A 14768-nucleotide genomic window follows, 5' to 3' on the forward strand; every position below is an offset into this window, starting at 1 on the left:
GTTGGCATCACAGACCACCTTGACCATATTGGGCCCATTGTTGGTGAACATGAACCCGTGGGTGAGCTCACCCTGCCCAGCAAGCCACCCCTGCACCAAGCAACTCATGGCTGCCATGATCCCTGCTTCTGTGTGGGACTCATCCATCACCTCGGCTTGAAGGATAGTCCACCAATGGCCTGACTGGTCACACCAGTGCCCTGTGAGGGAGAGGTAGGCATGATCTCCACCCTGGCTGCTCCAGATGTCCGAGGTGAAGTGTAAGGCCAGCTGTGGACCTGCCTTGCACAGCTCCTCCCTCAAGTACTCTGTGTATGCTTCATACAGGGATGATACCACCGTCATCCTGAAGCTGGTGCATGTGGGCACTTGGTATGATGGGACCATGAGTGCCATGAGCCGCCTGAACCCTGGCCGCTCAGCTAGGGAGAATGGCTGGCCATCAACAACAAGCATCTCTCCAATTCTCTGGGTGAGCTTGCTCACCTTTGGAACGCACCCCACTATCTGTCCACCTTTCTCGCACTATTCCAGGGTGGCCTGCAGCTGCTTTGGGGAGATGGAGGCTTTGGAGCGAGCAGGGTACTTCCCTTTGTGCATACTTCTGCTGGTGCCAGGCTGAGGAGGAGCAAGGGCAATGGGGTGGTGCCTACGAAGATGCATCAGCATCCCTGTGGTGCTCATATGTTTTGTTCCCTTGCCCCGGCTGGTTTTGGCTCAGCAGTGCAGGCAGATAGCATATGTGGGATCATCTGCTAGCTCAAAATGATCACAGACCACACTACCTGCTCGCTTCTGGGATGGGGTGGATCTGTGGATGCTGCTGTACTTTCCCCCTCCTCAGCAGACAGAGGCACAGCAAGAGGAGGAATGGACTCAGATGAGCCGCTTGCCTCCACCTCTACATCAGCCTCCTCCAAAGTGCCTTCTGGAGAAGGAGACCTGGCTCAAAGGGAAACTTGAGGTTGTCGAGCCCAAACCAAGCTGATTCCCCTCCTTCCCCAGAATTTCCCTTGCTAGGGCACTGAGATCCAGGTCCAGTGCCAGCTCTTCTTCTGGCACTGGAAGGCTCTGCATGGGAAGTGACAAAGGGGTGGAGTAGGGTGCTGTGCTGGTGCTGCTGCTGCTGCTGCTGGTTGTGGTTGTCATCATGGTGGGGGGTGGGGGGTTATGGCTGCTGTGCATGGAGGGGATGCAGTCTCAGGTACAGGCAGTGGTAGTGGCATTGCTCCCCTCTCCTTGCTGCTTGTAGCAGCCCTCATCCCTTTTAGCTGAAGGAAAAAGGCTGCATCTCAGTTTGGTGTGTGTGTGTGGGGGGGGAAACTTACAGCTCTACCTCCTTTTCCACCCCTCCCTGAAGGTAGTGTGCCTTTGTTGCCAAGAAGGCTAATGGTATACTGGGCTGCATTGGTAGCAGTGTTGCCATCAGATCAAGGAAGGTGATTATTTCCCTCTATTCAGCACTGGTGAGGCCACATCTGGAGTACTGTGTTCAGTTTTGGGCCCCCCACTACAGAAAGGGTGTGGACGAATTGGAGAGAGTCCAGCAGGGGGCAATGAAAATAGTGAGAGGGCTGGGGCATATGACTTCTGAGGAGAGGCTGAAGGAACTGGGCTTATTTAGTCTGAAGAAGAGAAGACTGAGAGGGGATTTAATAGCAGCCTTCAACTAACTGAAGGGTGGTTCCAAAGAGTATGGAGCTAGACTGTTCTCAGTGGTGGCAGATGACAGAACAAGAAGAAATGGTTTCAAGTTGCAGCACAGGAAGTTTAGGTTAGATATTGGGAAAACTTTCTCACTAGGAGGATAGTGAAGCACTGGAACATGTAATTCAGAGAGGTGGTGGAATCTTTATCCTTGGAAGTTTTTCAGACCTAGCTAGACAAACCCTTGGCTGGGATGATCTAGTAGGAGATTGTCCTTTGAGCAGTAGGTTGGACTAGATGACTTCCTCAGGTCCCTTCCAACCCTCATTTTTATGATTCTGTGATTTCCCTGTTCCCCTCCTCCCCTCTCCATGCATCTTCTACCACCTGCAGCCTTAGGTCCCCAACCACCTTCCTCCCATCTTCCCCCCACCCCCAAAGTCTCTCCCCTGCTGCATGCCTGTCCAGCCCCCCCACTTACCTTTGCACTGGCAGGTTCCATCCCTGCTGCAGCTCAGGGCATGGAGTGTGGCTCCAACCCACCCTGTCTGCATAGCAGGGACCATGCTCCATGTCCCAAGCTGCAGCAGAGCCGGAACCTGCTGGTGTGGAGCAAAGATAAGGGGGAGGAGGACAGAGAGGGAGAAGCAGCATGGGAAGGGGGAAATTGGGGGCTGCAGGAGAGGAGTGGCAAGGTGTGCAGAGGCAGTGGGGGCGGGGGTCAGGGGGGGTAGCAGCTGCATCTCTGGCTCCAGCTCTGAACTCAACCCTGGGTTGGGGCTGGAGCCCCAGCAACTGCCTGCTTCCCGCCTCCCCTCCCTCCCCCCCCACTGTCTTGTGTTTGCTGTAAGACAAGGGTCTTTTTTCCTCTTGGTAAATGGGAAAAACTTGCCTTCTAATAAAGTAAATACAGTAATAATAAATGGCATTTTTCTCACCTTCCTACTGCTTTTACTTTCAAACTTTAACTCGAAAATCTCTGTCCATCTAAATTCAGACAAAGAATTCTTTTTTTAATCACTCTAATTGGCAGAAGCACTGCAAGGCTTGTTTAGTTTGTATATTTGGCAAGGTTTGGTGAAGTAGGGTGACTGTCTTTTCCCTACTTCTGAACTTCCTCCCTTATTATATTCTGAACTTAACCATTAGAGGATTTTGTGTTTAATTCTCTTTGACAAAAGCTGTTCCCTTGGAAAGGGATTGCTGTCTAATTAAGCTTTTTCTTGTTCTTTGACGGATTCTAGATTTGTTTGCCAAATCTTTTTCAAAGAGACAATAAGGAAATGAACTTTTTATTTTATAGTATATGAATGCCAAAAACAAATTTGTTACTGCAGGGCAGTCCTCCCTGCCTCATTCAGTTTGTGGAAAGTAGGGAAACTAGCTTTCAGGAGTTACTAACTGGGCGCATCTACACATGCATATTTACTGCACAGTAACTGAAATTACTGCGTGGTATGGGCATGCATCTACACGTGCATGCCCATACTGCGCAGTAAATATGGTGACTTATGCTGACTTGAGTGTAACTTATATACCTGCAAATTTACAGGTATGAAATTTATGCCCGATTAATTACTATGCAGTAATGCACATGTAGACACCTTACTGTGCAGTAACACTGTGTGTGTGGACTAACTAAGGACTAACTTTAGTCTCCGGTCAGTCCACGCACAGCATTAATACGGTTTAATGCCTGCATGTGTAGATGCTGGCCTATTCCCACTTACTGTGCAGTAATTTTAAGCCAGTGTAAATGCACATGTAGACATGCCCACTGAATACAATGAGCCATTACCTTTGAGATTCATGTTTCTTCTATGACTTAATATGGAGTAATATCTGCTACTGAAATGATTCATCCACTTTGTTAAAAGTATGCCCTTGTTTATAACAAATGGAACAGTTTGGTCTTATTTGTTAATGGATAACAAGCAAATACAGACATAAATCAGCACAATGGCATCATTTACTTTTAGTTTACATTCATTCTTTTTATAGATTGCACTTGAGAATAGCCAAGTGTTTTTCAACTTACCCTTAGAGACTCTAGAAATATCTTCCTCTCAAAGACCTTTGAACGGGAGGCTTCTGCAGTTACAAATTTGTGACAGTTCCCATTGCCCAGTAAATCATCCACGGATTAAGTTACAGTAATGTTCTCTTCTCATTCCATTTTTCTGGCAGAATCTTCACTTTCCAGCTGTAGTAATTTTCCTTGTCAATGGAATTCCCTATTTCTGTCAACTTGTGTATGTAGAGAAATTGGCTGGAGTTCGCAAACTCCTGTCAACAATGATAGTAATGGTAGAATCTATTAATATTAATTTCTGCACTTGGCAATGCTGTTTGTGAGAAGTATAAATAGGTTTGTGGAATTACAGATAGTCACATCCATGAAACTCTTCCATCTACCATCCAATCCTCTACTTTATCATTCTTACAATAGGACTTTCAGCCTTTTGCCTGTCACTGGTCTGAATGTGGCCGAGGCTGGTAAGGGCTGTCAAGAATTCTGCAATGGCTGCTTTGTATTTGTAATGTGTTGTAGTCTCAAGCCACTTCCCTGGATTGAAATTAGGCAAAATGAGGTCTAACATTCAATATAATTTTCCAGGTAATTCTTAACCAAACCCCATTAGCTTTAGGTCTCACATTGGTTCTTTTCTTCCTCACTCTGAACTAGTTTTTTTTTTGACTATGTGTATCAGACCTGCAGGAACATCTTCCAAAACTATCCCAGGAAAGGAACAACCATCAACCACTTACATTTAAAAAATATTTCAATAATAATCTGGCAAATCACATCCTCAAGTAAATAAATAATTTGGGATAAATAGTCCCGTGCATCTGAACAAAGCCTGTCTGCATCCTCCAACTGTTTCTCTTCTCAACTCTGATGTCCTTTGTGAAAGGCAAACCTATTTAAGGTAAACCTATTTAACACTTCTTCTCAACTGACCTGTTGAAGTAGGTTTGGCAGGTGTTTGCCAAGTGATGCATAGCAACAGAGTAGCTTAGGTAATGAAGATGCATATGCCCTCTCTCCCCCACCTTCTATGCCTCCTCACATAACCCACACTCAATGGAAGGAGTCTGTCTGCCTTTCTGATACCCACTTCTCTCAAGAAAATGCAAATCATGGAAACAACATGTAATTAAAGGGCATTCGCCTTTATTTTCTGTTTTAAAAGACAGAATAAAAAAAAGATAGTAAAAGAAAAAACAAGTAGTGGCCATACTAATGGATGTTTTTGTTTGTTTTTTTAAAAAGCTGCAATCTGCTGAGTAACTTTTTCTTTAGTGGTTTCTTTTCCTGCAGCTTATTTATCTCCTATTTCTGATGCCCTGATATTATGAAAGAAACCTAGTAAATACCCTTATTGGTATCCTGATGTGGGACAAGGCCCCTTTCAGTTGCATGAAGGGGAAGCAGGAACCACCTCCTTTTTCCCGCTTCTGAAATGCCATACATGCATACTTACATTTTAAAGACAAATGGCCCATATTGTGCTGTTAATAATTTTCACCATAACTCACAGTTTTTTCCTAACATATGAGTCAAGGATCTGTAACTCTGTAAGTTACATTTATTGCTTTTTCATTTCCCTTTTTTCAACTTGAATTTCTCATTATAACTCCGAACCATTTTCTTTCTCCTTGTTTTTCCTATGGCTAAGTTGTGCCCAGCTTCAGTCTTTTCCAATTCCCCCCCTCCACCATCTCCTGCCAGTCTTCTCTGACCTTTTCTGCCCTTGCTCAGTCAAAACATACTGTGTACATTTTTCTCTCTTGCACAGAGTCTGTTTCTAATGCAGTTCTACTCTATTCCTCTTTCCCAAGCTCCTCTGGAGATCTGTAAGGCTTCACTAAAGGCTATCACTACCTACTTCCCCTGCCTTCTCCAGTTTATCTGTGATCCCTATGATGCTCTTACATGTCAAGTTCCCTGCTTCCTGCACAACAGCCAGTTTCTAATGTACACTGCCATCCCTCATGACCTGCCATTTTTTTTGCTATGGGGCACACCTTGATCTTGATGCAAGTCCAAGAGCGAAGTCCTTTCCATCTAATAAGTAATAGCATTGCTATTGTTATTGTTATATAACTGGATAGCTTCCAGTTCCAGCAAGGCCATCAATGTCAATATGTCATGCTAGCTAGCACTACTACATGTCAACTTAATCTAAATAGGGATACTATTAAATATCCTGTATAACCTGTTAGTTCCTAGAAGAATCTGTTGAAGATTATTCAAGAGAAGCATACATTTTGGGTTATTTTCAAAGCTTCCACTGTGGAGCAGTGTTTCTGCACAATGTGGCTAACCTTATACTTTTATTTCAAGTCTCACAATATTTCATGTTGTCATTAAAGGCCTGGATCCTGGAGTTAAGTGAATACACCAAAATGTTAGCTTTCATTTTTTAATGGTTGTGGAGATAAGCTTAAAAAGGTGAGTACTAAGGCTCAAGAGTTACAAGGCAAATACAAATAACTTCAATCTAATTTTTATCAAGATTTATGATTGGGGGGGGATTCTGACTCATGAATTGTTGAGTGTTTGGTATTGGCATGACTCCTTTTCCTTTACCATTACTGCATCTTCCAGGAATGTTCTTTCTTAAAGAATCAGGGATTTAGGTGCAGTCCTTCTACCATTCTTTTTCCTTTCTTTCCACACCCTAGATGAAATTGTTCCCATTGATCATAGTGAGACTCCTAGGAGTTATAAAATAGATATTATTCAGCTTTCTGCAGTGTTTCCAAATAAACTGTTGCTTTAAAAACGTTTCCTGTTCTACAGGTTTATTTCCTTCTGCTTTCCAAACTGTTGGCTGCTATGGGCAGAGTCTGGGCAGATCACAGTAGGGCATGTTTGATCACATTAGTTGAGCTGACCAGTTTTACTTCTGCTGCTGGCTTTGGCCAAGGACCCACTGTTCAGGGCTCTTGCCTCTGCTACAGCCAAGCTGCAGTAGATAATACTTGGAGGCCACCCAAGCTCGGTAGCAATGCAAACAAATAAAAGAAGTTACACAAATAAGTTAGCATTTAGCTGTTTTCCAGTGGTTCTTCCAGGCTTCACCTCCTGGTCACCTCTTATCTTTCAGGGGCTTTGCAGAGCCTGCAGGCTTGTGCAACAAAGCAAATGATCAAGCAAACAAACAAACAGAGAAGACCTCTGCTCCCAGCTCCCCCAATGGCTGCTTAACCCCTGGTAACTCCAGGCTCCCAGTAGCCTGCTCCCTGGCCAGGTGCAGCCTCTTGAGGCTGCATTCAGTGTCTTTTCTCCTTCCCACTCTGGGCTCACCTGGCTAACCTTCTCTCACTCCCCACACCTGTGTCAGCACCCTTGTTTAGGGACTCATGGAGTCCCAGGACCTGGTTTCCCAGCCTCTGGTGAGTTCTCCCATGTTTGGGGTGGGTGAGCAGAGGTGCTTCTGGGGTATGGGGCTGTTCAGACTCCCCCGAACCCCTAGTAACAGGGCAGGGCCCTGTTACACAAGACTATAAATGTTTCCAAGTTTTCATTCCAAAAGTGGAAGTCTGCATACAGATTTATGCTCTTCCAAGAATGTGCAGAGGCAAAGTAGAGACTTGAGTAACAAAGAGAAGAGTGAACCTGTGTGTTCTCTGAAGATTATTCTTCTTTCTGACTGATCTGTGAGACAACTCTTAAAATATGACTGAGCTACATAATTGTATCTTCTGTTGATTTCTTGCAGGCATATAGGTTACTGGGCTCTGACTACCCCAGGTCTATAGCAAAAAGCTAAAGATGCCTTTCTTTTCTTTTTGGTTATCTGATAGTGAATGGAAAAAGCAGTCCTTAGGTGCACTCTAGTTTCTGTGATGAATTCACAGACATTACATAATATACATGAATCTTCTGAATTCTGAATTTTTCATTGCTCAACTGGGAATTATTTTTGATAAGCTGAACTAGAAACCAAACTTAGCACCAATAAATACTTAATGATCCTAAGCATACGTCTAACTGACATATTTTCCTTCCCTTATATAACAGAAACTGGATCTGCAATTACAGCTTCCTGCATTGGTTTGGGGAATTCAACATCACCACCACCAGGACAGGCAGGAAAACCAGTGCCAGGCTACAATGGTAAGTGTGCATAGAGTATGTCTAAAAGTGTTTGTCTGTATCCTTGAGAAAGTGCTTAGGAAATTGTAAGATCACACCTTACGAATGTAGTTGTTGGTCTAGGACCAATCTTAATAGTTCTCCCATTCTCCCCAGCTTGCTTGAGGAAAAGAGATGATTACCTAGGAGATACTAAAGAACTATGCTGAATTATTATGGCTGTTACCAAGTGGCATATCTTGGAACTGCATCAGAGCTGCTCTCATCTGAATCATTTGACCAGTGGGGTAACTCCAGGATTCACTTAAAACAACCATCTCATGCACACACATGCACATCCTGTTGGACTGTCAGATACAGGAAGGCCAGGCCTTACAAGCTGATCCCAGGATCTAGTACATGTAAAACTGAAACCACTACTGCTTCATATAGGTTTGATCCTGTATTTCTTACAGATGCTTGTTTTTTACAGGAACTGTTCAACTCCTGATAAGGTCAGACCCTTTACAACCCACCTTATTATTATACATTTCCTGGAAATGGTTAGTCTCATTCATCCTAAACTAATTTTGGATGCCAAAAATGCAGACATGGGATTTGAAGGTGCACAAGGAATTCAGAACCAGGCCCACTGTGACTAACTGGCTGTTTCAGCTTGCATTGAACTATTCAGTCTGCATGCTCAAGACCAGTGGATTATTGTGAAGATATGAGAACAGTGCTTCAAGCCTTAATCTAAAATGATATGGTATTAAACGATAACAAGCAGTGAGAGCATCTGCTGGCAAGATGTTAGTGGAATCTTTAAAATTTGGAGAGAGGACACGACAGCTAGATAAAAAAAAGTACTTGCTTTATCTATGATTCACTCTTAAGAGTATTTTAGCTGTTATATCTTTACATATTTTCTTCAGAGCATAAATGGTTCTGTTTGCTGTGGCTATAAGCACATCTGTTTAAGAGTCACATCTATGTGATCTTTTCTTTTTCTTGAATAAAAATGTATTAAAAAATCTCCTGATGGTTACGTGCAGGAAGAAGAATCTTGCTGTGAAGTCTGTGACCTCCTCACATATTTAATGATAAACTAAAAAGCAACTTGGCCAGGGTATAACTGTCCTCAGTTTGAACTTGTTTCACATCCCAATTCCTTTTATCAAAGAAGTTAGCCTTTATGTTCAGGCTTCTAGCAGGTCTCGGGTTTGAGAGAGATGTTAAACATATTATCTTTCAGTACTTGTGCAGCATTTTTATTTCTAGCTGTAAGAAATGGTAGGCTGCGAACCTGCATGAAAAGCGAGAGTGCCTGAAAGGTATTTGCATGCAGAGAGTGAAGTCACACAAGGAAGAATTGTAAAATATTTTCATACCTGGGAACTCTGATTTTGATGCAGAGATTTTAGGAATTAGTCCAAGACTGAAAAAATAATTAGATTTTTCAAAGGTCAAGCTATCTGCAGGGAAAGTACTCGCGTTCTTGAGCAGAATGGGCTTGGTTTGCTTTTCTTCTAACACACAGATGCCAGTGTGAAAATTTAAAAAAAACTCATTTTCTGTTGCTCCAGACTTGGCACCATTAATTATTTATAGGAAGGCAAGCATTAAATGTAAGAAGTGGGGGTAGATAGGAGGTAGAGGAAAGGTTTAATGGTTGACCAGGACTCTAATTACCAGGTAACCAGTGATGATTATAATTGCATCTCACCTGCTCCTGAGGCAGTGGCAGTCAGGCCTAGCAAAAGTCAGTGGGAAGCAGAAATATAGAGATTCTGAATTAATTCTTCACAATCTGCTGTTAATGTAACTAAAACTTTCCCTTTGCTTTATTTAGAAAGGAATTTCTTCAAAAATGCAACATAAGACAGATGCCATGTTCAATCACAATCTGTAAAGGAACAGGTATCACAGTAGTTCAGGACTAGAAAGGTTTACAAAACCTATAACCCCACCATTACTGAAATATTGGTTCTTGACATCATAGATCCATAGATTCGTAGATTGTTAGGGGCTGGAAGGGACCTAACAGGATCATTGGGTCCAGCCCCCTGCACTAGGCAGGAAAGACAATTGGGGTACAGTAATCACTGTATTTTGATTACTGTCTTATTCTTCCCCACTTCAGTTGTTTTGTGAATTTTAGCTGCTGATATGACTCGCTAGAAATTTATTTTATACTTTAAAAGATAGACTCCATACTTTTCTATGCTGTAAAACTTTTAGGTCTAACACAGGGGTTGGCAAAATAATACCCATAAGGCAGATCTGGCCCACTAAGAAATTTTATCCTTCCCATGGTGGGTCCCACGGCCCTGCCCAGTCCAGGTATGGGGGACAGTCTGGTCTGTGATGTGTGTGTATGGTCCCTCCACCCCCAGGCATGCAGTGGGGCTGGGGTGGCACAGCAGCCAGACTTACTTCCCAGCAGCACCAGCAGCTGCCAGTGTGAGTCTCCACCACCAGATGCTGCCTGAGCACCAAGGGCGCTGGACAGAGTGGGTGGGCGGAGTCTCCATAGAAATGAGCCAGGACCCCTTTGGGCAGGGCATGCTCAGCCAGGCAGATGGGATGGAGCTGCGGGCAGGTGGGGGGCAGCATCCAGGAGTGGGATGAGAGGGCAAAGCTGGGGCTGGGATCTCAGGGTGGAGACAGTGTGGGACCAGGGCCGGGGGCAGAACCGCAATCTGCTGCCCCCATGTCCCTGCAACAGGTGCTGGTTTCATCAGCAGGGTCATGCAAGGAGCAGATTGCAGCTCTCACCATCCCGTGGTTCCAGCCCCAGCCCTGGCTGCTCATGCCACTCCTGGCCAGGGAGAGAGGGCCAGGGGCTGCTGATTCAGCCCATGACAGCTCACCAAAACTCCCTAAGTGGCCCTCCAGCTGAAATAATTGCCCACCCCTGCTGGTATGGTTCTTAGGACACTGATTGCTAAAATCATGATGCATTTAAACTAGATTTGTGGAGTCAAAATAGAAAGGAAAAAAGCCCATGCTTCCTAGACAGGGGTCAAAATCTTTCATATTATATCAGTTTAAGTACAGAAGAAAGTAAATAAGTCTCTGTGAAATGATTTTGGCTTTGCATTGGTATAAATGTCAGAAGGACTAGGCAATAATTTTAGTTTCAAGCATTTTAACCAGGACTAGGTAGAAAGTAATGCCCTCCACCACTGGAAAACTAAGAATATAGGTGGATGTACATTTTAGCTGCTTTGAAAGGGCAGTAGCTTCAAAGGGGACTGCTTCAAAGGGGACAGTAGCTGTTACAATCTATTACGTCTGCATGATTCCCAACCTTGACTTGGAGATAAAGTGGTTTTGCTGTGCTTTGTATCAATCACAGGTTCATACAGAGCTAACAGTTCTAACAGCTTGTATCAGTATAATTGTTTCATATACCTATGCCCTCTTGTATCCCGTTTATTTCTAGTTCAGATATTTCCTTAAACCAGATCTTCTATTCCAGTGGTACTCAGCCTTTTCATCTCACAAACCAGAACTGGGCCCTGCGCTGCTCCTTCTCAGCCCCATTTGCTGCAGTTGGTCCCTGAGTGCTGGCATTGGTCCCTGGCAGCCTGTGCCATGCCTGCACTAATTCACGTGTCATGATTGGGCCCTGGCACTCTGCATGCTGGCATCAAGCCCCAATTAATGCTGCTACTGCTCACATGTCACCAAATTTTTGGACCCCAAGGGTTTGATCTGGTCTGTGGGCCAGGGTTGTTTGGATTTGAGAGGATTCTTTAATTAATTAATTAATTAAATGCTATTGGTTTCTATTGATCCAGGACTAACATAGCAAATCCTGGACTTATGTAAATTTCATGCCCTAAAGCTAGTTTGGAATTCAAGTAGTCCAGCACTATTCACCAACTTTTACCTTTTGTTTTCAAATTCTTAGAATAAGTGCATACATTACTTTCAGGGAAATAAATCTGATTTGGGAAACCCACAGGGTGTTATTACTGCTTCATTTCCAGGGTGTGGCATGCAAAGCAGGAGCAAGTGTGTGTGCCTTTTTTTTTTTCAGCAGCACAGCTTAGCTCTCTGGTGCTATATTGTATACCTAAATTCTTCAACTGTGATTTCATAGAATCATAGAGAAGTAGGGCTGGGAGGGACCTCCAGAGGTCATCTAGGCCTGAGACAACATCATCCTTATCCAAACCTTCCTATCCAAATGCATAATCTAAAATCTACATGAGACTCCCTTCAACCCTGACACAGCACAAACTAGCACCCTAACCTGCCGCAGGTAAAGCAGGGGAACCACAACAGCCTGGGCACCTCTACATGTGCTCCAGGGGTAGAGTGGGGGGCACTTGAATTTGACTGGCTGCTGTAATTAAAGTGCCTGCGGCATCTCATGTATTGAGCCTCCTACACTTCAAAATGGTGGCAGGGGAGCTTTAACTAAAGCACACCCGAGTCAAAGTCCCTGTCTTGGCTGTAGCCAACACTGAAGGTTTATGAGGGAGGCTTAAAAAAATCCTATCACATATAGCAGAAAGTGGGGGCAGCGGCAATCAGCAAAGCCCAGAAGTACAGGAAATACCCATGGTAGAACATAGGGATAGCTATGCCTAGATCATCTCTGACCAGTGACTGTCCAGTATCTTTTTGAATACCTCCAGTGATGAAGAGTCCACAGCTCCCCTAGGCAGTGTGTTTCACTCCCTCCCTATCCTAACAGTGAATTTTTTTTTCCAGATATCCAATCTGAACTTATTTTGCTGCAACTTCAAGCTATTGGTCTGCATTCTCCTCTCTGCAGCAAGAGAGAAAAGGTGTTTTCCTTCATTATGACAGCTGTTCAGATACAGTATAACCTCAAAAATCCGGATCTCAAAAATCAGGAATTCTCAAAAATCTGGCACTTTTTAAGCATCCCCTTCTGCTCCCCTGGACATGGAAGGGGAAGCTTGTGCGTGGCGGCTGCCACTGCCTTCCACCACCCCGCACTGCCGCTCCGCATGCAGCCACTGCTCTGGGACCAGCCACCTCTCCTCCCCACCCCTGGATGTGGAGGGGGAAGCTTGCACACAGTGGCAGCCACCGCCATCTACCACCCCACTTTAAAAATTTTCAAATTTCTGGTCGGTGCTCGGTCCCGAGCATTCTGGATTTATGAGGTTATGTTGTATTTGAAGACTGTTATCAAGTCTTCTCTTAAGCGCCTTTTCCACAAGCTGAACATGTCTAACCCCTTCAGCCTCTCCTCATATGACTTGCTTACCAAGCCCTTTATCGTCTTTATTGCCCACCTCTGGACCTTGTTTTCTTATGCTATAAGCAGGTATAAGCAACAAATGGCTTTTGTAGATTTTTAATAATTTCCCACGTGAATTCAAGGCTCTCACTGACATTCCAGTGAGGCTGTGTCTCAAAAAGATTGGACAGAATAACCTCTGAGTTCCCATTCACCCTCTCCAGAACAATTCTTGGATTTTCTATGTCTAGTTACACCTTCAGATTCATGAAATAATAAAAGCTACCTGGCGGCTTTGTAAATCTTGGATTGGCTTTATCTGTTTGTATGCTAAGACCAGAACCACTGTCTAGAATGATTTGTCCGGCTGTTAAGGAAGGAATGTTTCAGCTAGGAAATAGCAGATTGCAGGAGCCATGGGTACCCTGGTAGGCACAATGTTACTTCAAAAATCTTTTGGAAGATATGTGTCTCCCTTGTGTCCATACTTCTTCCAGGAACATTTGTTTTTTTATAAAAAAGGGTCTTGCAGCAAGTTGGTTGCAGCTTGATGTTGCTTCTTCTCCCCTGGCCACCCTCAGAAAGCCTATTAATTAAGCTAATGTCTGTCCTGTCTGTCAAGACTTAATGTATTTCTCTCCATTCTCCTTGCTGCTCCCAAGAATCAGCTATTCCTGTCAATATGACCCCTAGGCATTGTAGGGCATGACTGAATAATTGGAACAAGTAAGAATGCTGTAAGTTAACCACTCTTCTTTCTTTCTTGCCAGGCCACCTGGTAGAATGGATTTGATTGTAATAGACTTCCTAGATAACAATTTTATCCAGGAGGAAGTTTCAGCCTCTTTTCTGTGTAAAAGCCCATTAGAGTATGTCCTCATCAGAATATAACCACATTACTGAAGGTGACAAGAGATTGTGCAGTCCACTGGAAAGGACCAAGGATCTCTGGTTTCTTTTCCCAGCTCTGTCACTGTCCTGTAGTGTGACCTCAGTCCATTCATAAGTTACTTTACCTACTTTACCAGAAAATAAACCTTCTCTGTTGTGATGGAAGTTTCACTATACAGGTCTCATCACGCTAAAGGCAGATCATATGCACTTAGAAAACAGTTTTATTACACACACATGGTATTTTGTAAGCGGGCTACATTTGTCCCTAATTGTTGTTGTTGCCATGCTCTGAAAGGATTATTTAGAGGTTCAGATTTCACAGTGTGGTTCACTTTTTTTTTCTTTTAATTTTAATTCTCCTTTCTAATGGATAGCTTTTCATTTTAAGGATTATTGCATTTGTGGCTGGGATGCTAACAGGAGTTTTGAGTTTGTTTAGATTGGTACCCAGCAATTTTACAATTCCTTTTTTGTTGCCTAGCACTGCTCCGTACTGTGAATTATGACTTAATTTGGCATCCATTGAGTTACAGCTTGTCCTTATTTATCTGAAAAAATAAAAGTCTGATTTCTTTCTCTGTTACTTTTACAGTGATGATTTTGGATAATAACAAGCAACCAGCGAAGACCAAGACTTTAGGAAATATTGTGGTAAAGTAAGCAAGACAAAACTTCAAACATGTCTTTCAAATAGCATAGAAATTTATGAGAAAAAATTGATATTCCTTAAAAAAATAGGGCCAGTTTTGGCTGGCTGGCTGGCATGCATGTCTGCATGCGTACGTACGGTGCACTGATAAGAGATTTTGGAGCCAATACCAATAGCTGTTATTTAAAGAGGCATATTGGCCGATACCAATCCAATACAGCTGCCATCAGGTGGTAAGTCTGGTGTGGTGAAAGGGAAGGGGTGTG

General features: G+C 43.6%; 1 protein-coding gene across 3 annotated transcripts in view; it reads left to right on the plus strand.

The window, feature by feature from the left end:
* The window catches only part of ACSS3 (acyl-CoA synthetase short-chain family member 3), a 237747-nt gene that overhangs the window by 165609 nt on the left and 57370 nt on the right, over positions 1-14768 (plus strand). For all 3 annotated transcript variants that reach the window (XM_019514799.1, XM_019514798.1, XM_019514797.1), the window contains 2 exons: positions 7679-7774; positions 14446-14509. In XM_019514799.1, the coding sequence (XP_019370344.1) occupies positions 7679-7774; positions 14446-14509 (160 nt within the window). The remainder of the gene's footprint in view (positions 1-7678; positions 7775-14445; positions 14510-14768) is intronic.

Source organism: Gavialis gangeticus, unplaced genomic scaffold, assembly GCF_001723915.1.
Source record: "Gavialis gangeticus isolate Ggan-Ray unplaced genomic scaffold, GavGan_comp1, whole genome shotgun sequence".
Lineage (NCBI taxonomy): Eukaryota > Metazoa > Chordata > Crocodylia > Gavialidae > Gavialis > Gavialis gangeticus.